This window comes from Scyliorhinus canicula, chromosome 1, assembly GCF_902713615.1.
Source record: "Scyliorhinus canicula chromosome 1, sScyCan1.1, whole genome shotgun sequence".
Classification (NCBI taxonomy): Eukaryota; Metazoa; Chordata; class Chondrichthyes; order Carcharhiniformes; family Scyliorhinidae; genus Scyliorhinus; species Scyliorhinus canicula.
In genome coordinates, this window is record NC_052146.1 from 75,351,710 (window position 1) to 75,374,011 (window position 22,302).

Consider the following 22,302-nt stretch of genomic DNA (forward strand, 5'->3'; position numbering starts at 1 on the left):
GGCGTTCCGGTAGGCCATGTCCAGTGAATCGGTGAGGATCCGTGCCTCCTTGAGGCCCAGAGTGTCTTTCTCGAGCAGTTTCTGGCGGATTTGCGGGGACTGCATACCCACAACAAAAGCGTCCCGGATCAATAGTTCAGTATGTTCGTTAGCCGAAACTTGTGGGCAGCTGCAGTTCCTCCCTAGCACGAGGAGCGCAGAATAGAATTCATCTAGTGACTCACCAGGGCTCTGCCGTCTCGTTGCCAGTAGGTGCCGGGCGTAGACTTGGTTTACTGGGCGGATATAATGTCCTTTGAGTAGTTCCATTGCGGAATTGTAATCTGTAGCTTCCTTGATGAGCGTGTAGATGTCCGGGCCCACTCTCGAGTGCAAGATCTGTAGTTTCTGCTCCCTCGTGGGCATGCTTTCTGCCGTGCCTAGGTAGCCATTGAAACATGCTAACCAGTGCTTAAAGGTTGCTGCGTTTGCTGCGTGGGGGCTAGTTGTAGACACTCAGGCTCGATGCGGAGCTCCATCCTTTAAATCTTGTCTATTAAATTGATGCACTATCACTGACCACAGAAGCGAAGTTGTCCGAACTGAAGGCTTAAATAGACAAGATGTTTCCCCAGCAGCTCAGGTACAGAAAGGAAGCTGTGGGGAACACACAGGCTCTTGTACCCCGCCTTACAAGGCGGAGCTACCTTACAGCTCTAGCCAATGGGTGACTAGTGTTACATACCATTGGGACAATGAGCAGCGAGCCTTCTCCACCAATGGTGTCTCGGCATTGCTAGTTACTGTAATACCTCTAGCCATACTACCACAACCATTCCACCATCTATACCCGCTTTGAACGTGTTCCATCTCTTAACGTTTTCCCATTCTGATCAAAGATCATGGACATAAAAGGTTAACTCTGTAAATCTCTCCCTGAGATACTGCCTGACAGGCTAACCATTTCCAGCATTTTATTTTAGTTTAATTTTAGATTTCCAGCATTTGCTGGCTTCTTCTTTTGCAAAATAAAATGTCTGCACATTTTAAGTTGTTCCAAAGATTTTGGTAATTTTCTTCTAGGTTGCTCTCTGCAATGTCCTGAGGTTAAGGACAATCATTAAGAGCAGGCAGTGGGGGCAGCACGGTGGCGCAGTAGTTAGCACTGCTGCGTAGCGACGCTGAGGACCCAGGTTCGATCTCGGTCCCAGGTCACTGTCTGTGTAGAGTTTGCACATTCTCCCCATGTCTGAGTGGGTCTCACCCCCATTTGGGCAGCACGGTAGCACAAGTGATTAGCACTGTGGCTTCACAGCTCCAGGGTCCCAGGTTCGATTCCCTGCTGGGTCACTGTCTGTGTGGAGTCTGCACATTTTCCCCGTGTCTGCGTGGGTTTCCTCCGTGTCTGCGTGGGTTTCCTCCATGTCTGCGTGGGTTTCCTCCGGGTGCTCTGGTTTCCTCCCACAATCCAAAAATGTGCAGATTAGGTGGATTGGCCATGATAAATTGCCCTTAGTGACCAAAAAAGGTTAGGAGGGGTTAGTGGGTTACGGGGATAGGGTGGGTGAGGGCTTAAGTGGGTCGGTGCAGACCCGATGGGCAGAATGGCCTCCTTCTGCACTGTATGTTCTATGTTCTATAACCCAAAGATGTGCAGAGTGGGTGAATTGGCCACGCTAAATTTCCCCTTAATTGGAAAAAGCAAGAATTAGATACTCTAAATTTCTATTTTAAAAAAGAGCGGGCAGTGAGACCGGGGGAACAGCAGTGCGTGATCATCACTTTAACATTACTGTTGGTGTTTCCACAGGCAATGGTGAGGAGCAACCGGGGCACAGTCGGAGGGTTCTTCCTCGCTGGTAGGAGCATGATATGGTGGCCGGTAAGAAGGCTTCTACCTAAATTATCAGGTTTGTGATGATGGACAAATGTGTAATATCACCATGGATAGCGAGATAGAGAGAAAGATCACCATGGATGTAGAGAAAGAGAGAGAGAGTAATATCATGGTGGAATAGGGAGAGAGTGAGAGACAGCGAGAGAGAGAGAGTAACATCAACCTGGGAATGAGAGAGCGAGAGAGCACAAGAGTAACATCAACCTGGATAGAGAGAGAGAGCAAGTGAGAGACAAAGAGAGTAATATCACCATAGGATAGAGAGAGAGTGAGAGAGAGAAATATCACCATGGGATAGAGAGTGGGTAAAATCAGCATTGGATAGAGAGGTAGAGAGAGGGAGGGTAATATCACCATGAGATAGAGAGAGAGAAATATCATCAGGGGATTAAGAAAGAGTAACATCAGCATGGGATAAAGAGATAGCGAAAGAGTAATATCACCATGAGATAGATAGATAGGGAGAGAGAGTGATGAATGTAAGAAATTGTTGTATTTTATATTTTTTGCAGTAATGTTATTAAAACCAGGGTTAAGATGCATGCAGTCAGTATGACTGCTAGAGCAGTGATTAAGGGGTCATAAAAGTTGAGCTAATCATTGATTTTGCAGGAGAAGTGTTCTGCTAATGGAATATTGCTTATGTTTAAAGGACAACTGGGGTGTAAATAATTTATACGGGGTATTGTGTTTGGTCCTGGCTAAATAGGTCATGGGATATCTTGTGGGAGGAGACAGAAGAATCCCTTATGCTTGTCATGTTATTTGATTATGCTGATGTAGAATCTTAATGTGCCAGTGTTAGCAAAGAACATTAGACTTTGTTTTGCAACAAAACTATTTATTATTAACACTACTCTAAAGGATTACTATAATTTCTAAGATGAATACAGTTGGAAATAATGGTCTAACACTAATTTACACTAAGATCATATAGAGCTATTCTAATATGCAACTGCTATCAGCTCCTTGCTAGTTAACCTTGTCCTGGAACAGATGGTGCGTCCAGTTCACGTGCCTCCATACTCACACCACCTGCTGGTCGAATGCTAGAACTACAACAGTAAACAATATAGCTTCTAATACACATACATATGATGATGATCTACTCAATAATATACAGGTGAAAGTCTACCTATCTTCACAATGCTTTGGGTACAATTTATGTTAATAAAGGAGAGGAGCCAGGTCTGTCTGAAAAGTGAGTTCTTCCTAGGATTTTAACCTGAACAGAAGTGTGTCAGTTTTGATCCTGAAAAGCATTTGTCACAGAGAAAAGCAAGTAAAATCCTGGGTGTTAACTTTATTCATGAATGGTCTTTGAATGATGTTGGTTTACTTAATTGGAATATAACAGCAGATTTAGGAAGTAAGTTAAAATTTCTCTTTTACATAAGAACTGTTGGAACTGTTAACTGTAAAGTGGTTTATCTGTTGTTAATGTAGTTAATTCTGTGTTTAAATTAAAGTTCATTTGAACAGAAAATATACCCATTGGTCATTGTTATCCCACTCCTGTGGTGCAGTAGCATTTCCTCACAGTTTTACAAATTGCAAATAGTTGGGATCAAATCCGGGATCCTAATGAGAGAGAGAGAGTGAGTGAGAGAGAGAGAGGCAGAGACAGGCAGAGAGAGAAATATCCCCCTGGGTTATGTTGTGAAGCTGTTGGTTGCAGAATGTGCTTGTTAAATAAGTCTTTGTCATCTTCTGTATGTTAACAGCAAGTCTTTATTAACTACTTTTATCTACACATAACTATACTGTGAAGGGTACAGGTATGGAGCCATCTCCATCATCAGCCTTATTACAATCTCTGGCCAACACCACACTGACCCGAGGTCTAGGTCATGAACCTCTTACATCACTATGTGGACAATCCTGTACTGAGTCCCACATTAACTCTGTGTGTGCCAAACCCATATACTACACGGCCCCCAAGTCTTTATTGCACAAATATGGAGCTGTGTTAGTTTACTTCAAGTCTTATATTGTTAGAAATGTATTATCTATTTACCTTATTGTTACAACCTAGATGCAATCCAATGTTACTGCTAGCCTCGAGGCGGGTGCTGGGAAAGATCCCAGACCTGGACACGCACCAGATGATAATGGGGTGGGGGGGAGCGGATTTTAGTAAGGTTATTGAGCTGCAATTGGATCGGTCAAGTCCGGGGTCTGGGACGGTATCAGCGGTGGTGAGGGAATTGAAAGGGTTTATGGAGCGTATGGGAGGAATGGACCCGTGGAGGTTTGGTAAGCCGAAGGCAAAGTAATTTTTGTTTTTCTCCCATGTATACAGGGTGTACTCCCGGATTGACTATTTCATGATGAACAGGACTTTTTTGGCGGGAGTGGTTGGCTTGGAGTACTAGGCGATTGTGGTCTCGGATCACGTGCTGCATTGGGTGGACTTGCACTGGATCATGGGGGGGTGGGGGGGGGGGGGGGGGAGGCAGCGCCCGCAGTGGAGGTTAAATGTGGGATTATTAGCAGATGAGGAGGTCTGTGAGCGGGTGAGAGCTATTATTTGGGTGTGTGTGGAGCTGCATTCACCTCAGGGAGGAGCTGTGCTCCAAAAGCTAGTGATTTGAAACAAACCTGTTGGACTTCAACCTGGTGTTGTAAGACTTCTTACTGTGCTCACCCCAGTCCAACGCCGGCATCTCTACATCATGTAGGTCATTGTGAAGGCCAAAGCAACAAATGGTTGTTTTGCTTGGCACTGGATACTCCTTGGAGATGTTCCTCCAGAATTGCTGACAGGCTCATGGACATGTGGCACGTTTTTAATGTGCTGTCACAGGCGAGGCACATAAATTTGGGCGGCACGATAGCACAGCGGGTAGCACAGTTGCTTCACAGCTCCAGGGTCACAGGTTCAACTCCCGGCTTCAGTCACTGTCTGTGCGGAGTCTGCACGTTCTCCCCGTGTCTGTGGGGGTTTCCTCCGGTTGCTCCGGTTTCCTCCCACAGTCCAAAGATGTACAGGTGGATTGACCATGCTAAATTGCCCTCAGTGTCCAAAAAGGTTAGATGGGATTACTGAGTTACGGGGATAGGCTGGAGGTGTGGGCGACAAAGAGGCTGAATAAGGCTTGCCAGTCTATTGACAGTTCCCTTATTAACACTGGGTGTGATTTAACAGGAATAAACAGAGTTCTGTTTTGGACGCATTTAGCGGGTGTTTCTCAGCACCTGCAGCGCCGAAATCAACACCGCCAACCCCTGGTGAGGAACGTCCCGCTGAGGCCACTCTTACCTTCATCGCCTGTAGCAACGAGCTCAGCTCAGCTCGTCCGTACAGGAAGAGATCAGGGCGCCATATTTAAATGCAATCCTGATCTCTCAACCCACCACCTAGTCTCCGGAGCCCCCCAATGCCCCAAATTACTTGGTGGGGTGGGGGTGGGGGGTCCTCAAGCACCCCTCACCTTTCCTCATATGGGCAGGGCAGCCCTGGGTCCGATCCCTGGCACCGGCAACCTGCCACCTGGGCATCATGGCACTGACAGCTGGCACCCTGGCAGCTTATTTAAATGAGCTGTATAGCTTATTTAAGTATATGATTACCAGATTCTCCCGGCGTCTGGGACTCGGTGGCCATGCCTGTGGGATCTCGCCAGTGCGCCGTTTAGTGCTGGCCCACACAAACGCGGACCAGGCATAATGGCGCCTGGGTGGTCTGCCAGGCCATTGAAGACTCCCCGAGTGGTACTCTTGCAGTGCCACCCAGTCACCCTGGCAATGCCACAATGGCATTGCCAGTGTGCCCAGGTTGCACTACTAGGCTGACAGGGGTGCTGTCAGGGTGCTAGGCTTGCAGAGCCCGGGTGCCCAGATTCATGGTTGGCAATGCCAGGGATCGGGCCCATGGGGGCCTTACCAGGGAGAGGGGGTGGTGATGAGCGTTCCCGGGGCTTCCCCAAGGTTCGGGGTTAGGGGGGTTGAAACTGGTGGGGGGGGGGGGGGCTTGATAGGTGAGGTGGGGTGCAAAAGATCAGAGCTGCAAGATAAATTGGCGTTGCGATCTGCAAGGTGCCTTTCCTCTGTGCTCGCCAGCAGAGAGAGTGCCATTGAATAGCCAGATGTTCCTCAGTGCTTCAGCCCCGGAGAAACACCCCACTAAACACGCCTGAAACCGGACAGACAAGTTTCGGGTGAATCAAGCTCAGTATGTTGTAAATAAAAGTTTGGTTCACCTGGCTTGTGAGCCAAAGTTATGACAAGTCCCCAGGTTTTCTTTGTTCTTCCACGGGATGTGTGCACCGCTGTCTGGGCCGATATTTTTCATTTCCCATTCCATTTTTTAAATTTAGAGTATTCAATTCTTTTTTTTCCAATTAAGGGACAATTTAGCATGATCAATCCACCGTACCTGCACATCTTTAAGTTGTAGGGGGTGAGACCCACGCAGACACGGAGAATGTGCAAACTCCACACGACAGTGACCCGGGCCGAGATCGAACCCGGGTCTTCGGCACCGTGAGGCAGCAGTGCTAACCACTGCACAACCATGCTGCCCCTTTATTGTCCGTCACTAATTGCCCTTGAGAAAATGGTGATGAGCTGCTTCCTTGAACCGCTGCAGATCACGTGGTGTAGGTACACCCACAGTGCTGATAGGGAGGGAGTTCCAGGATTATTTTATTTATTACCTTATCAGAGTTACAAAGCCAGAGCTCAGAGTGTGGACAGGGCCAAACTCCTAATCCATCTCCTTATCTGCTCCAAAAACCAATTCAAATTGAATCCAATTCATGGTCCCCACGAGAGAGACATACCAGATCCAGGCATTACACCTGACCTCATGCTCGACCTTAGGTGGCGATGTCTCCCTGTATCTGCTGCCCTTGTGCTTCTCGATGGCAGTGGTCGTGGATTTGGAAGATGCTGTTTAAGGAGCTTTGGTGAGTTACTGCAGTGCATCTTGCAGATGGTACACACGGCTGCTATAGTGCGTTGGAGGTGGACGTTACAGGTGTTGAAGGTGGTGGATGGGATGCCAAGTGGGCTGCTTTGTCCTGGATGGTGTTGAGCTTCATCAGTGTTGTTAGAACTACACTCATCCAGGCAAGCAGAGAGTATTCCATCATATTCTTGACTTGTGTCTTGCAGATGGTGAACAACTTTGAAGAGTCAGTAGGTAAGTTATTCTCCACACAATTTCCAGCCTCTGACCTGCTCTTGTAGCCACAGTATTTATATGGCTAATCCAGTTAACAGTTTCTGGTCAATGGTGACTCCCAGAATGTTGATAGTGGGGAAATTCAATGATGGTCATTGCCTGACACTTGTGTGGCGTGAATGTTATTTGTCAGTTATTAGCCCAAGTCTGAATATTGTCCAGATCCAGATATTGAGCAAGAGCCCACTGAGAATGAGCCCACCACCCCAGAAGCCTCGAATGAACTTCTATCTGAGATCACCATTGCAGATGTCAGAGCAGCCTTCTCAAAGGTCAACCCACGGAAAGCCACTGGCCCGGATGGGATACCCGGACGGGCACTCAGGTCTTGCGCGGATCAGCTGGCGGGGGTATTCGCAGACATCTTCAACCTCTCTTTACAACAATCTGAGGCCCCTATCTGCTTCAAGAAGATGACCACCATCCCTGTACCAAAAAAAAGTCAAGCAGCGTGCCTTAATAACTATTGTCCAGTGGCTCTGACATCCATCATCATGAAGTGCTTCGAAAGGTTAGTCATGGCACGAATCAACTCCAGCCTCCTGTATTGCCTTGATCCACTACAGTTCGCCTACCGCTGCAACAGGTCCACAGCAGACGCCATCTCCATGGCCCTGCACTCTACCCTGGAACACCTAGATAACAAAGACACCTATGTCAGACTCCTATTTATTGACTACAGCTCAGCCTTTAACACCATCTTCAGACGAAACCTTTCTCCAAACTCTGTGGCCTTGGCCTCGGCTCCTCCCTCTGCAACTGGATCCTGAACTTTCTATCCCACAGGCCACAATCAGGAAAGAAAGGCAACAACACCTCCTCCACGATCATCCTCAACACCGGTGCCCCACAAGGTTGTGTCCTCAGCCCCCTACTATACTCCTTATACACCTATGACTGTGGCCAAATTCCCCTCCAACTCGATTTTCAAATTTGCTGATGACACCACTGTAGTGGGTCGGATCTCAAACAATGACGAGACAGAGTGCAGGAATGAGATAGAGAATCTGGTGAACTGGTGCGATGACAATAATCTCTTCCTCAATGTCAACAAAACGAAGGACTGAAGACATCGACGTCAGGAAGCATAGTGGAGAACATGCCCCTGTCTACATGTCACACATGTCATAGCATTTACAGTGCAGAAGGAGACCATTCGGCCCACCGAGTCTGCACCGGCTCTTGGAAAGAGCACCCTACCCAAGATCAACACCTCCACCCTATCCCCATAACCCAGTAACCCCACCCAACACTAAGGGCAATTTTGGACACTAAGGGCAATTTATCATGGCCAATCCACCTAACCTGCACATCTTTGGACTGTGGGAGGAAACCGGAGCACCCGGAAGAAACCCACGCAGACACGGGGAGGATGTGCAGACTCCGCACAGACAGTGACCCAAGCCGGAATCGAACCAGGGACCCTGGAGCTGTAAAGCATTTTTGCTATCCACAATGCTACCGTGCTGCCCATTACATCAATGGGAACGAAGTAGAAAGGGCCGAGAGTTTCAAGTTTTTAGGTGTACAGATCACCAACAGCCTGTACTGGCCCCCCCATGCCGACGCTATAGTTAAGAAAGCCCACCAACGACTCTACTTTCTCAGAAGACTAAGGAAATTTTGCATGTCAGCTACGACCCTCACCAACTTCTACAGATGCATCATAGAAAGCATTCTTTCTGGTTGTATCACAGCTTGGTATGGAGCCTGCTCTGCCTAAGACTGCAGGAAACTACAAAAGGTCGTGAATGTAGCCCAGTCCATCACGCAAACCAGCCTCCCATCCATTGACTGTATCTATAATTCCCGCTGCCTCAGAAAGGCAGCCAGCATAATTAAGGACCCCACGCACCCCGAACATAGTCTCTTCCACCTTCTTCCGTCAGGAAAAAGATACAAAAGTTTGAGGTCACGCACCAACCGACTCAAGAACAGCTTCTTCCCTGCTGCCATCAGACTTTTGAATGGACCTCCCTCGTATTAAGTTGATCTTTTCTCTACACCTTGCTATAACTATAACATTATATTCTGCAGTCTCTCCTTCCTTCCTTATGTACGGTATGCATTGTTTGTACAGCATGCAAGAAACAATACTTTTCACTGTATACTAATACATGTGACAATAATAAATCAAATCAAATCAAATCAAAGTCTTGCTGCATTTGCACATAGACTGCTTCAGTCTGAGGAGTTGTGAATGGTGCTGAACATTGTGCAATCATTAGCGAACATCCCCACTTCTGACCTTATGATGGAAGGAAAGATTCTGCAATCATGTACGGCACGGTGGCACAGTGGTTAGCACTGGTGACCACAGCACCAGATACCCGGGTTCAATTCTGGCCATGGTGACTGTCTGTGTGGAGTTTTCATGTTCTACCCATGTCTGCGTGGGTTTCCTCCGGGTGCTCCGGTTTCTTCCCACATCCAAAGATGTGCAGGTTATGTGGATTGGCCATGGTTAAATTGGCCCTTTATGAGGGGACATGAATTCACCAACCCCACCATCTTTCCAAACATCTTCAAATAATATTCCATGGGAGTTGGGCTCTGCATTCCCTCTGGCAATCCCACGATTCTGATATTCTGCCTCCTGGAACGATTCTCCAGATTGTCAACTTTGACCTTCAGTGTTGTATTCACACTGGCCATGTGCAACATCTCAGCACCCAGAGAGGCAATCTGGTCGCTATGCCTGGAGAGAGCCGTCTCCACTCCCTTTATCGCAGTGCCATGCGCTTTTACCAACTCATAAGTCTTCCCCAATGCCGATCGAATAGGAGCCAGGGCCTCCTCTATTGACTGCCTTTGCCTCTCAAATTCTGCCATCAAGATGCCGCTAAGCATCTTGGCGTTAGTGGAGTGGACGGAGTCGCAGCAGCAGCCTCCGCCATTTTCTCCACCAAAGAACCCCGAGAAGCCTCCGATTCCATCAAAGTAATTTCTTTGCTGCCCTGTTCCTTTGGGCATTTCCCATATGTGGGCTCCTTGTACCATCGATCAGATGGGATTTTATACAATAGTATCCCAAGAAAACTGGGCAAAAAGAGCTAAAAATTCAGTACTCTGGCGGGAGCCACCTCGTGTGCATCTTCCCTTGGCATACGCCACCGAAAGTACCCTAAGGAGGCAGTAACAATGACCCTTGGTACCCCCCTCTCTCCCCCCCCCCAACAGCACTCCCACTCCCCTGTCAGCTTCCGTTCCTTATTCATTGGCCAAGAACTTATCTCCTCACCTTTCTCCACAGGAAATTCCTTCTGACATCAGTCCGATGAATCTCTGCTGTGTCTCTGTCCTGCCAAACCCATGCACCGCTCCTCACTGATAAGCACCCTCCCGCTTTTTGGAACATTGATAAGATGTGAAATGCATTTGTTAAATTGATTCCTCACCCAGCTCAGGAATGCTGCAGCTGAATCAAGCAAAGCAGGAGCTCAGGGTTATCTCCAGCCTTCCCACATCTTAAAGCTCTGTTAGGTAAATAAATGACACCCGAACTGTGGTCACCTTTGTTAGAAAATGCTGTGGTCACTTTCACCATCTTAAGATGGCAGGTGTTTTTTTTCTCCCTGCTACCAAAGCAAAATACTGTGGATGCCGTCGTTTTAAAATAAGCCACACACCACCCTGACTTGGAAATATGTCGGCTGCTCCTTCACTGTCGCTGGGCCAAAATCCTGGAACTCCCTCCCTAACAGCACACTGGGTATACTTACACCATGTTGACTGTAAGGGTTCAAGAGGACAGCTCACCACCACCTCCTCAAGGGCAATGAGGAATGTAAATGAAGGAAATGAAAACAAGCACCTCGCTTGACTCTCAGATAAGGCATGGGACAAATCAGATCCCTCTCTCAAAGGACATTAAAGAAATAAGAGGAGACCATTCAGTACGATCATGGCTGATTTTGGGCTTCAATTCCGTTTTCCCACCTGCTTCCCATATCCCTTTATTCCCTGAGACCAAAAATCTGTCTATCCCCTCTTGGGTAAATAATTCCAAAGATTCACAACCCTTTGAATGAAGAAATGTCTCTTCTTCGCATTTCCAAATGATCGTCCCCTTAAGGCACTAGTTAGACCTCAGCTGGAGTATTGTGTACAGTTCTGGGGGCCACACTGTAGGAAGAAGGTGAACGTATTGGATAGAGTGAAGAAGAGGTTTACAATAATGGTTCCAGGGATGAGAATCTTCAGTTATGAGGATAGATTGGAGAGGTTGGGACTGTTCTCCATGGAGAGAAGAAGACTAAAAGGAGAATTGATAGAGATGTTCAAAATCTTGAGGGGGCTGGACAGAGTAGATCGGGAGAAACTGTCCCCGCTTGGAAAAAGATCAAGAACGACAGGACCATAATTCTCCGATTGTTGCGATTCAATTTTCCCGCCAGTAACACAACCCCACCAATGGGTTTCGCGGGAAGATGGAATCCTGCCACTGAGAAACATGTGGTTGGCAGATCCGAGAATCCCACCCGAGGGCACAGATTTGAAGTGATTTGCAAAAGAAGCAAATGTGATGTGAGAAAAAAAGTTTTCACACAGTGAACGGTTCGGGTCTGGAACGCATTGCCTTGAAGTGTGGTGGAGGCAGGTTCAATCGAGGCGTTTAAGGGGGCTGTAGCTGATTATTTGAATAGAAACAATGTGCAGTGGCAAAGGAAGGAGAATGGCACTAAGTCATGATACTCATTTGGAGGGCTGGTGCAGACACAATGGGCCAAATGGCCTCCTTCTGCACTGTAACAATTCTGAGATCCTGTGATTGTTATGCTGAAACCGCACCCCCTTTGGTTTAGATTTCCTAGCCTGGGGGAAACAATATCCCACCCCACCCCTTCAGAATCTTGCACATTCAATGAGAACCTCTCTCTTCTAAACCCCTGATATTATAGATCCAGTTCATCTCAGCCTGTCATCATTGGAGAACTTTCTCATCCCAATGCTCAAGCTAATGAACTTTCACCATCATCTCCAAGACAACCTCTTTAAATATGTAGACCAAAACTGCACAGTCCAGATACCCTCACCAAAGCCCTCTACACTTGGAGCAGTATCCTGCACTCCAATCTCCTTGCAATAAAAGCGAACTTGCCATTTGCCTTCCCAATTGCTTGTGCACTTACAAACTCATTTCCTGTGTTCATTGTAGAAATTTAAAAAAATATTAATTTAGCGTAGCCAATTATTTTTCTTTTCCAATTAAGGGGCAATTTAGCGTGGCCAATCCACCTAACCAGCACATCTTTGGGTTGTGGGGGTGAGACCCACACAGACACGGGGAGAATGTGCAAACTCCACGTGGACCATTGTAGAAATATACCCAAACCTTTGAGAAAATCAACATTTAAAAGTCTCATGTGGGGAAGGGTGAGGATCTTCATTTTGATAATAAAAATAAAAAAGCAGAAAGAAAATTCTGCTTTTCTATTCTTATAGCCATAATGAATATCCTCACCCTTCCCCCATTCTGTTTCCACCTTGTAGCATAATGGTCTATGGCTGGAATCCTCTGGCCGTTTACTGGCCGAGGAGAATTCTCTGGTCCTGTTGGCAACCCTATTCAGCTCTCCTCTATTCACTGTCTACTAACTTGAAAAAGTCCCACTTATACCCACTTTCCGCTTTCTGTCCATTAACCAATCTTCTATCCTTGCTAATATATTACCCCGATGCACCATCAATTGGACACGAGACGTGGATAAGATCCAAACGATAGGCTTTAATGCACAAGATATGTGCCCGGCAGCAGACGTACAGAACAAAGGCCGACTGCCGGACAGTACAGGTTCTTATACCCCGCCTCGTAGGCGGAGCTACCTACCTCTCAGCCAAACGGCTGAGAGGCACTTGACTTCCCCAGCCAATCGGCAGAGAGGCACATGACTTCCCCAGCCAATGGGCAGAGAGTCTTCTACACCAATAGCAGCTCGCTTCCAAGGTACCGTAATATCCCTAGTCATACTACCACAACCCCCAACTTCCCGAGCCCTTAATTCGCATATTAATCTTTTGTGTGGCACCTTATCAAATGCCTTTTGCAAATCCAAGGATACTTGGATCTAATGGTTTCCCTTTATCTACCCTACTCGCTATTTCCTTGAATAAATTCGTATGTCATGCTTTCCTTTTCATAAAACCATGCTTTAAAACCAGGCAAGGCAATGACATTGTGCTTTGTCACTGGACTAGTAATCCAGAGACCCAGGTTAATGCTCTTGGCAACCCAAGTTTGATTCCCACCATGGCAGGTGGTGGGATTTGAATACAAAATAAAATCTGGAATGAAAAGTCTAATGATGACCATGAAAGTCCCCATAGTCCCCATTGGTCACTCTCTCCTTTTGAGAGAGAGCTGACAGGTGGTTATTTGACCTGAGGGTCATTGCACCTCAGGCGAGGGGCAAGGTTGAGAGGGCGGGGCCTTCATGGATAACCTCAGCCAGTAGAGGAATTGAACAAGTGCTGTTGGCCGTCCAGCCAATTAAGCTAACCAACCTCCAAATAATGGCCATGAAACCATTGTTATTTGTCATAAAAACCCATCTGGTTCCCTAATACACTTTCAGCAAGGCTATCTGTCGTCATTACCCTGTCTGGCCTACATGTGACTCCAGACCGTGCTTGACTCTTTTTCTAAAATAAATTTAGAGTACCCAATTTTTTTTTTCCAATTAAGGTGCAATTTTTTGTGGTCAATCCACCTACCCTGCACATCTTTTTGGCTTGTGGGGGTGAGACCCACATAAACACGGGGTGAATGTGCAAACTCCACATGGACAGTGATCGGGGCCGGGATCAAACCCAGGTCCTGGGCGCTTGGCGTAGCAGTGCTAACCACTGCGCCACCCAGCTGCCCGCATGGTTGACTCTTGAATGCTCTCTGAAATGACCCAGAAAGCCACTTAATTCGCAGGCAGTTCAGGATGGGAAAAAAATGCTGGTCCAGCCAGCAATGCCCACATCCCCTGAACGAATAAAAAATATGTTGACTCCGTTGAATCATACCAAGATTTTCGAAGTGCATAGCTTTTTTAAAAAAATGTAGAGTACCCAATTATTTTTTTTTTCCGTTTAAGGAGCAATTTAGCATGGCCAATCCACCTAACCTGTACATCTTTGGGTTGTGGGGATGAAACCCACACAGACACGGGGAGAATGTAAAGTGCATTGTTAAGACTTCCTTAATAATAGATTGCAGAATTTTCCCAACAACTGATGTCAGGCTAACTGGCCTGTATATTTCCCTGCTTTCTCTCTCCATCTTTTCTTGAATACACTTGCAACTGGGACAATTCTAGCATCCAAGAAATTTAGGAAAATTATAGCCACACGTACACTATCACTTCAGCCTCTTGTAGAACCCTCATCTCCAGCTCCCAAACCTTCCATCACCATTTTACGTCTCTCTCCATATTGCTGCAGTAAGAAGTCTTACAACACCAGGTTAAAGTCCAACATGTTTGTTTCAAACACTAGCTTTCGGAGCACTGCTCCTTCCTCAGGTGAATGAATGGCCACACTTTCATCTGAGGAAGGAGCAGTGCTCCGAAAGCTAGTGTTTGAAACAAACATGTTGGACTTTAACCTGGTGTTGTAAGACTTCTTACTGTGCTCACCCCAGTCCAACGCCAGCATCTCCACTCCATATTGTTGATACTAACATGTTAAGTGCCCCTCTGAACTGCTCAGTTTTGTTTCTCATTGGCTGTTGTGCAACTTCTTCGTCCATTTTAAACTTTGCCTTAATCGAAATTTTAAGGTTCGTTTGCATAATTATCTCACCCCAATTTATTCTTTTGTGGATGTGGGCGTCGCTGATAAGGGCAGTGTTGGTTGAGCTGAGTGGTTTTTCAAGCTGATTCTGAGCTGTGGCTCTGGAGAAGGCCACATGGTGGGCCAGACCAGATAAGGATGGCAGATTTCCTTCCCATGAGCCAGATGGGATTTTACAGCAAACGATGATAGCTTCCTTAATTGAGTTTAAATTTCACCAGAAGCTCAGTGGGATTTGATCGCATGTTTCCAAAGCATTGGCGGGGTCTCTGGATTACTACCATCTGGCTAGTTTGTAGGGGATGGTTTAGCACAGTGGGCTAAACAGCTGGCTTGTAAAGCAGAACAAGGCCAGCAGCACGGGTTCAATTCCCATGCCGGCCTCCCTGAACAGTTGCCGGAATGTGATGACTAGGAGCTTTTCACAGTAACTTCATTTGAAGCCTACTTGTGACAATAAGCGATTTTCATTTTTTCATTTCTCCCACAGTATCTTTCAGGGTCCCTTAATGTGCAGTTCATTGACTGAGGAGACTGAGGGGGGGATGTGACTGAGATGTATAACATTTGAGGGAAATCGATAGAGTGGATAGGTAAAAACATTTCTCCTCGGTGGAGGGACCAATGACCAGGGGCATAGATTAAAGGTAAGGGGCAGGAGGTTTAGAGGGGATGTGAGGAATTCCTTTTCACCCAGAGGGTGGTGGGAACCTGGAATTCACTGCCTGAAAGAGTGATGCAGGCAGTGACCCTCATAATATTTGAGAAGTGTTTAGATGTGCACTTGTGATGTCAAGGCTATACAAGGCTATGTGCCAAGTGCTGGAAGATGGGATTCGAATACTTAGGTGGTTGTTTTTGACCGGAGCAACCGCGATGGGCCAAAGAGACCTTTCTGTGCTGTCGACCACCATAACTTCCTCACTTTCTGCAACCTACAGGCATTCAGTCCATAATCTTCGCCCTTTAAACCTGCGCAGAACTCAGCTGTGGCTTGTTTTTCTCTCTGGCTCGCGTAGAGACCGCTGGCACTTCCCAACGCCAATCAGCCATGGTTTAGACCTATCAGTATTTGGCAATCCGCCAACAGCGGAACTGAGGTCAAAAACCCCGCGAGGATTAAGCCCCCCTTCAAAGTTCACTCCAAAAGAGCACAGTTCCAAATCAAAAGTACAGACAGTGCTGCTAATAAAATTGTTATAGTCACTAGTTAAGATATATTACCCCTACCAGCACAGATTGTAAGGTTTATATGGTAGCATTAATGAGGTAAAGTTCATTCTAATATTAATTGTTAATAATGTGTTTATTGGTTTATAAGCAATCCTGGAAGTCTATCTTTCATTTCAATTATTCTTCCTTTGCAAATAAATTTATCACATGTTTACAAGGTGCTATAAATATTTTCTTCATTAAAGTGGAGATATACCAACCTGGAAAAGGATCTCCTGGGTCAGATACAGCATTTAGAGCAACGATCTGATGAATTAACTGCTCATTTATCTTGTTCAGAATTATTACGGTGCAGAAGGAGACCATTCGGCCCATCATGTCAGGAGCAGCTCTCCAAACGAGCATTGCGACCTAGTACCATTCCCCTACCTTTTCCTCCGTACCCCTGCACATTGTTTCTAATCAAATAATCATCATTTGACGAGGTAACTAGTGTGTAGATGAAGGTAGAGCAGTTGATGTCGTTCGTATCCATGGATTTTAGTAAGGCGTTTGATAAGGTTCCCCATGGTCGGCTTATGAAGAGAGTAAGGAGGTGTGGGATAGAGGGAAATTTGGCCAATTGGATAAGTAACTGGCTATCACACAGAAGACAGAGCGTGGTGGTGGATGGAAAATTTTCAGACTGGAGACCAGTTACCAGCGGTGTACCACAGGGATCAGTGCTGGGTCCTCTGCTATTTGTGAATTTTATCAATGACTTGGAGGAGGGGGCTGAAGGGTGGGTCAGTAAATTTGCTGATGACACTAAGATTGGTGGAGTAGTGGATGAGGTTGAGGGCTGCTGTAGGCTGCAAAGAGACATTGATAGGATGCAGAGCTGGGCCGAAAAATGGCAGATGGAGTTTAACCCTGATAGGTGCGAGGTGATTCCTTTTAATAGGAAAAATTTGAATGCGGGATATAGGGTCAATGGCAGGGTTCTGAGGAATGTGGAGGAACAGAGATCTTGGGGTTCATGTCCACAGATCTCTGAAGGTTGCCACTCAAGTGGATAGAGCCGTGAAGAAGGCTTATAGTGTGTTAGCGTTTATTAACAGGGGGCTTGAGTTTAAGAGCCGTGGGGTTATGCTGCAACTGTACATGACCCTGTACATTTAATATTTACAGTATTGTAAATACATTTATTTACATATTTAGAGTATTGTGTGCAGTTCTGGTCACCTCACTATTGGAAGGATGTGGAAGCATTGGAAAGGGTGCAAAGGAGATTTACCTGGATGCTGCCTGGTTTGGAGGGTAGGTCTTATGAGGAAAGGCCGAGGGAGTTAGGAATTTTCTCTTTGGAGCGGAGGAGGATGAGAGGCGACTTACTAGAGGTTTATAAGATGATGAGGGGGATAGATAGAGTGGACGTTCAGAGACTATTTCCTCGGGTGGATGTAGCTGTTACAAGGGGGCATAACTATAAGGTTCAGGGTGGGAGATATAGGGGGGATGACCGAGGTAGGTTCTTTACTCAGAGGGTGGTTAGGGTGTGAAATGGACTGCCTGCTATGATAGTGGAGTCGGACACTTTGGGAACTTTCAAGCGGTTATTGGATAGGCACATGGAGCACACCAGAATGACAGGGAGTGGGATAGCTTGATCTTGGTTTCGGACAATGCTCGGCACAACATCGAGGGCCGAAGGGCCTGTTCTATGCTGTACTGTTCTATGTTCTATGAACAGGTATCGGAATGTGGCGACTAGGGGCTTTTCACAGTAACTTCATTGAAGCATACTTGTGACAATAAGTGATTATTATTATTATTATGTGCATCCTGGTATATGGGGGATGTACCTCCTGGTATATGGGGGAATGTACCTCCTGGTATATGGGGGAATGCACCTCCTGGTATATGGGGGAATGTACCTCCTGGTATTTGGGGAATGTGTATCCTGGTATTTGGGGGAATGTACCTCCTGGTATATGGGGAATGTACCTCCTGGCAATTGGGGAATGTACCTCCTAGTATATGGAGGAATGTATATCCTGGAATTTGGGGGAATGTACCTCCTGGCATATGGGGGAATGTACCTCCTGGCATATGGGGGGATGTACCTCCTGGTACATGGGGGAATGTATCCCTGGCAAATGAGGGAATGCACCTCCTGCTATATGGGGGAATATACCTCCTGGTATATGGGGGAATGTACCTTCTGGCAAATGAGGGAATGTACCTCCTGGTATATAGTAATAATAATAGCTTATTGTCACAAGTAGGCTTCAATTAAGTTACTGTGAAAAGCCCCTAGTCGCCATATTCCAGCGCCTGTTCGGGGAGACTGGTACAGGAATTAACCCACGCTGCTGGTCTTGTTCTGCATTACCAGCCAGCTGTTTAGCCCATTATGCTAAACTAGCCCCTGCTATGGGGAATGTACCTCCTGGTACATGGTAGAATGCACCTCCTGCTTTATGAGGGAATGTACCTCCTGGTACATGGTAGAATGTAGATCCTGACGTATGGGGGAATGTACCTCATGGTATAAGAGGGAATATACCTCCTGGTATATGGGGGATGTACCTTCTGGCACATGCTAGAATGTACTTCCTGGTATATGGGGAAATTAACCTCCTGGTATATGGAGAAATTAACCTCCTGGTATATGGGGAAATTAACCTCCTGGTATATGGAGAAATTAACCTCCTGGTATATGGGGAAATTAACCTCCTGGTATATGGGGGTCAACCTCCTGGTATATGGGGGGTGTACCTCCTGGTATATGGGGAAATTAACCTCCTGGTATATGGGGGGTGCACCTCCTGGTATATGGGGAAATTAACCTCCTGGTATATGGGGGGTGTACCTCCTGGTATATGGGGAAATTAACCTCCTGGTATATGGGGAGATGTACCTCCTGGTAAATGGGGAAATTAACCTCCTGGTATATGGAGGAATGTACCTCCTGGTATATGGTGGAATATATCTCCTGGTATGTGGGGTATATATGGCGTAGTATATGTGGGAATGTATCTCCTGGTATGTGGAGGAATATATCTCCTGGTATGTGGGGTATATAGGGCGTAGTATATGTGGGAATGTATCTCCTGGTATATGGAGGGATATATCTCCTGGTATGTGGGGTATATATGGCGTAGTATATGTGGGAATGTACCTCCTGGTATGTGGAGGAATATATCTCCTGGTATGTGGGGTATATATGGCGTAGTATATGTGGGAATGTATCTCCTGATGTATAGGGGAATGTATCTCCTGGTATATGGAGGGATATATCTCCTGGTATGTGGGGTATATATGGCGTAGTATATGTGGGAATGTACCTCCTGGTATGTGGAGGAATATATCTCCTGGTATGTGGGGTATATATGGCGTAGTATATGTGGGAATGTACCCCCTGGTATATGGAGGAATATATCTCCTGGTATGTGGGGTATATAGGGCGTAGTATATGTGGGAATGTATCTCCTGGTATGTGGAGGAATATATCTCCTGGTATGTGGGGTATATATTTCGTAGTATATGTGGGAATGTATCTCCTGATGTATAGGGGGATGTACCCCCTGGTATGCAGTTGTAAATTATCCCAGTTTCTTTGCCCACTCAGATTGGAGCTTCTCTCTTTGCCAGTAACATCGGCAGTGGTCACTTCGTAGGTTTGGCTGGGAATGGTGCCGCAGGTGGAATAGCTACAGGAGGATTCGAATGGAATGTAGGTATCGATCTGACTTTAATCTGCATTTATGATTGTACAGGACAGTATCTAGAAACCCAGTCATAGGTAATCTGGCACGAGACTGGAAAATGAGATTAATAAATTGCAGTTTAGACGGCTTTATAGTTTCAAAAAACAACGAGTCATGAGTTTGTTTATTGCAAACAAGCAAATACACTTTAAAAAATGTTTTAAAATCTTTATCAGTGCCACATAATGCTTACATTAACACTGCAATGAAGTTACTGTGAAAATCCTCTAGTCGCCACATTCTGGCGCCTGTTTGGGTTCACTGAGAGAGAATTTAGAATGTCCAATCCACCTAACCTGCACATCTTTGGTCTGTGGGAGGAAACCGAGCACCCGGAGGAAACTCACGCACACACGGGGAGAATGTGCAGACTCCGCACAGACAGTGACCCAAGCTGGGAATCGAACCCAGGTCCCTGGCGCTGTGAAGCAACAAACATAGAGAAAGTTCAACGTACAGAAGGATTAAATATTTTTCAATCACATTAATATTTCCTCTATTAAGCACAGACCCACACAGTGCAATTTCATGGATCCAACTCTATCTTACCGAGTGGCCCTTTTCCAAGTGAGTCCACCAATCAGGGGTTGATCAGGATATGTAACCTGCTCACATCATCACATTGAACCCAAGCCTTTGCCTGTTCCCTGCCCCCACCAAATGCTAGTGCCCCATCGCCCAGTAAAATACGGTTAAACCGTAGGCAGGAGCAAGACGTACAGCACTGAGGGCAATTTTCACCCTACATTTGATTGTTTCCTCACATTTGCCTGCTGTGTTCCACATTTTCCAGTTTCCCACAATGCCCCACACCCAACCAGGATTGATTCCCCAAAGTTATCCTGATTGGCCAGCTCAGATTTGCACACGGCCCAGGATTGGTTGCTACTTGTAATAACTCATTTCATTCCAATACTTCTCGCTCAGGATTTCTAATCATCATGCCTGCCTCAATTGGAAATGATGATAAACCCCAACCTTCCTCACCCCCACTCCGATTCCATCCCCACTGGGCCCAACATAGACAGCTCAAAAACTGACTAACAAACAGACCTGACCAACAGGCCCAAATGACAATCCTGAACAATTAGAAAAGGCCTCAACAAAAGGCCTGAATGACTGTCCCGAATAATTACAAAAGACCCGATCAAAAGGCCCAAATGACATCCCTGAACAATTACAAAAGGCCTGACCAACAGGCCCGAATGACAACCCTGAACAATTACAAAAGGCCTGAACAAAAGGCCCAGCAGCACAGTGGTTAGCACTGCTGCCTCACAGCACCAGGGACCCAGGTCCAATTCAGAACTTGGGTGACTGTGTGGAGTTTGCACGGTCTCCCCGTGTATGCATGGGTTTTCTCTGGGTGCTCCGGGTTAGGGAGATAGGACGAGGGAATGGGCCTACGTAGGGCCCTCTTTCAGAGGGTCGTTGTAGACTCGTTGGGCCGAATGGCCTCCTTCTGCACTGCAGAGATTCTATGGATTCTAAAAAAGGCCTGAACAACGGGCCTGCGACGTAGCCCACAGTGACTGAATAAATCAAATAGTCTCACAGTATAAATAAATAATGAAAATGGAACCATATCTTGTAGAATGTGGTCTGGTAAAAAAAACATCAAAAGTTGAGAAGAGTTCAGTTCTCAAGCTGACAGATTCCGCAAACAAATTCTCAGGATTTATTGCACATATTTAGGAAAAACAAGCAACAAAACAAGGCACACACTGAGCCAAGTTCCTATAATATTGTAACCATTCAGCTGGGTTTAACAGCTTCTTCAATATTCCATTAGGGGAAGAGATATGGTAAAGAACCCTTCAGGCTCACTGTGATTGGCTGTGCTTTATTATTACTGCTAATTAAACCACATCTCTGAACTATTAACCCTTCCAAACTGTATATTTCCACCATTTTGTTAGAGATGGTTAAGGCAGAAATCACTGATTCCATATTATCAATGTAATTTGTTAGATTTTTCAATAACCTTTCACTCTTATTCATCTTACTAGGCCCTAGTGATCGTTATTATTCTGGGATGGCTGTTTGTTCCAATTTACATCAAAGCTGGAGTAAGTAGCTTCTCACTTACAATCGGATGCCCTCTTCCTTATCTGCCTCTGCTGTGTGTTATTCTCTGCTTTACTTTACCGGATGGCTTTGATGAGGCGTGTTGATCAAAGAACAACAAGCTTTGTTAACAAACAAAACTACTTTATTTAAGACTACTAACTGGATTCAACACTTATCCCACAGAAACATACTGTTGATTGATAACATATAAACTACTCTCATCTACATCTAATCTCACTACTAGTTTAAACTACTATCTGCTCTCTCTCTCTCTATCTTCAGCCTGTCAAGCTAACTCCTCACTCCTGCTACCACCTTCTCCAAACCTCTGCCCCCCCCAGGCTTAACATCGTCCCTTTTTTAGTTCTGGGACTATCTCCCTCTAGTGGCTGCCTGTATACATTTCATTAACCCTTGCATTGCCTTCATGTATGACATGCTAGTGGTGATGATTTCAGCCA

The 22,302-nt window shown here is 46.1% G+C and overlaps 1 protein-coding gene across 1 annotated transcript in view; it reads left to right on the forward strand.

Annotated features, from left to right (window-relative positions):
- slc5a1 (solute carrier family 5 member 1) overlaps window positions 1-22,302 on the forward strand; it is a 115,900-nt gene that overhangs the window by 27,978 nt on the left and 65,620 nt on the right. The window contains exons 2-4 of the mRNA XM_038793344.1: window positions 1,790-1,861; window positions 19,633-19,737; window positions 21,781-21,840. Coding sequence (XP_038649272.1) covers window positions 1,790-1,861; window positions 19,633-19,737; window positions 21,781-21,840 — 237 coding nt within the window. The remainder of the gene's footprint in view (window positions 1-1,789; window positions 1,862-19,632; window positions 19,738-21,780; window positions 21,841-22,302) is intronic.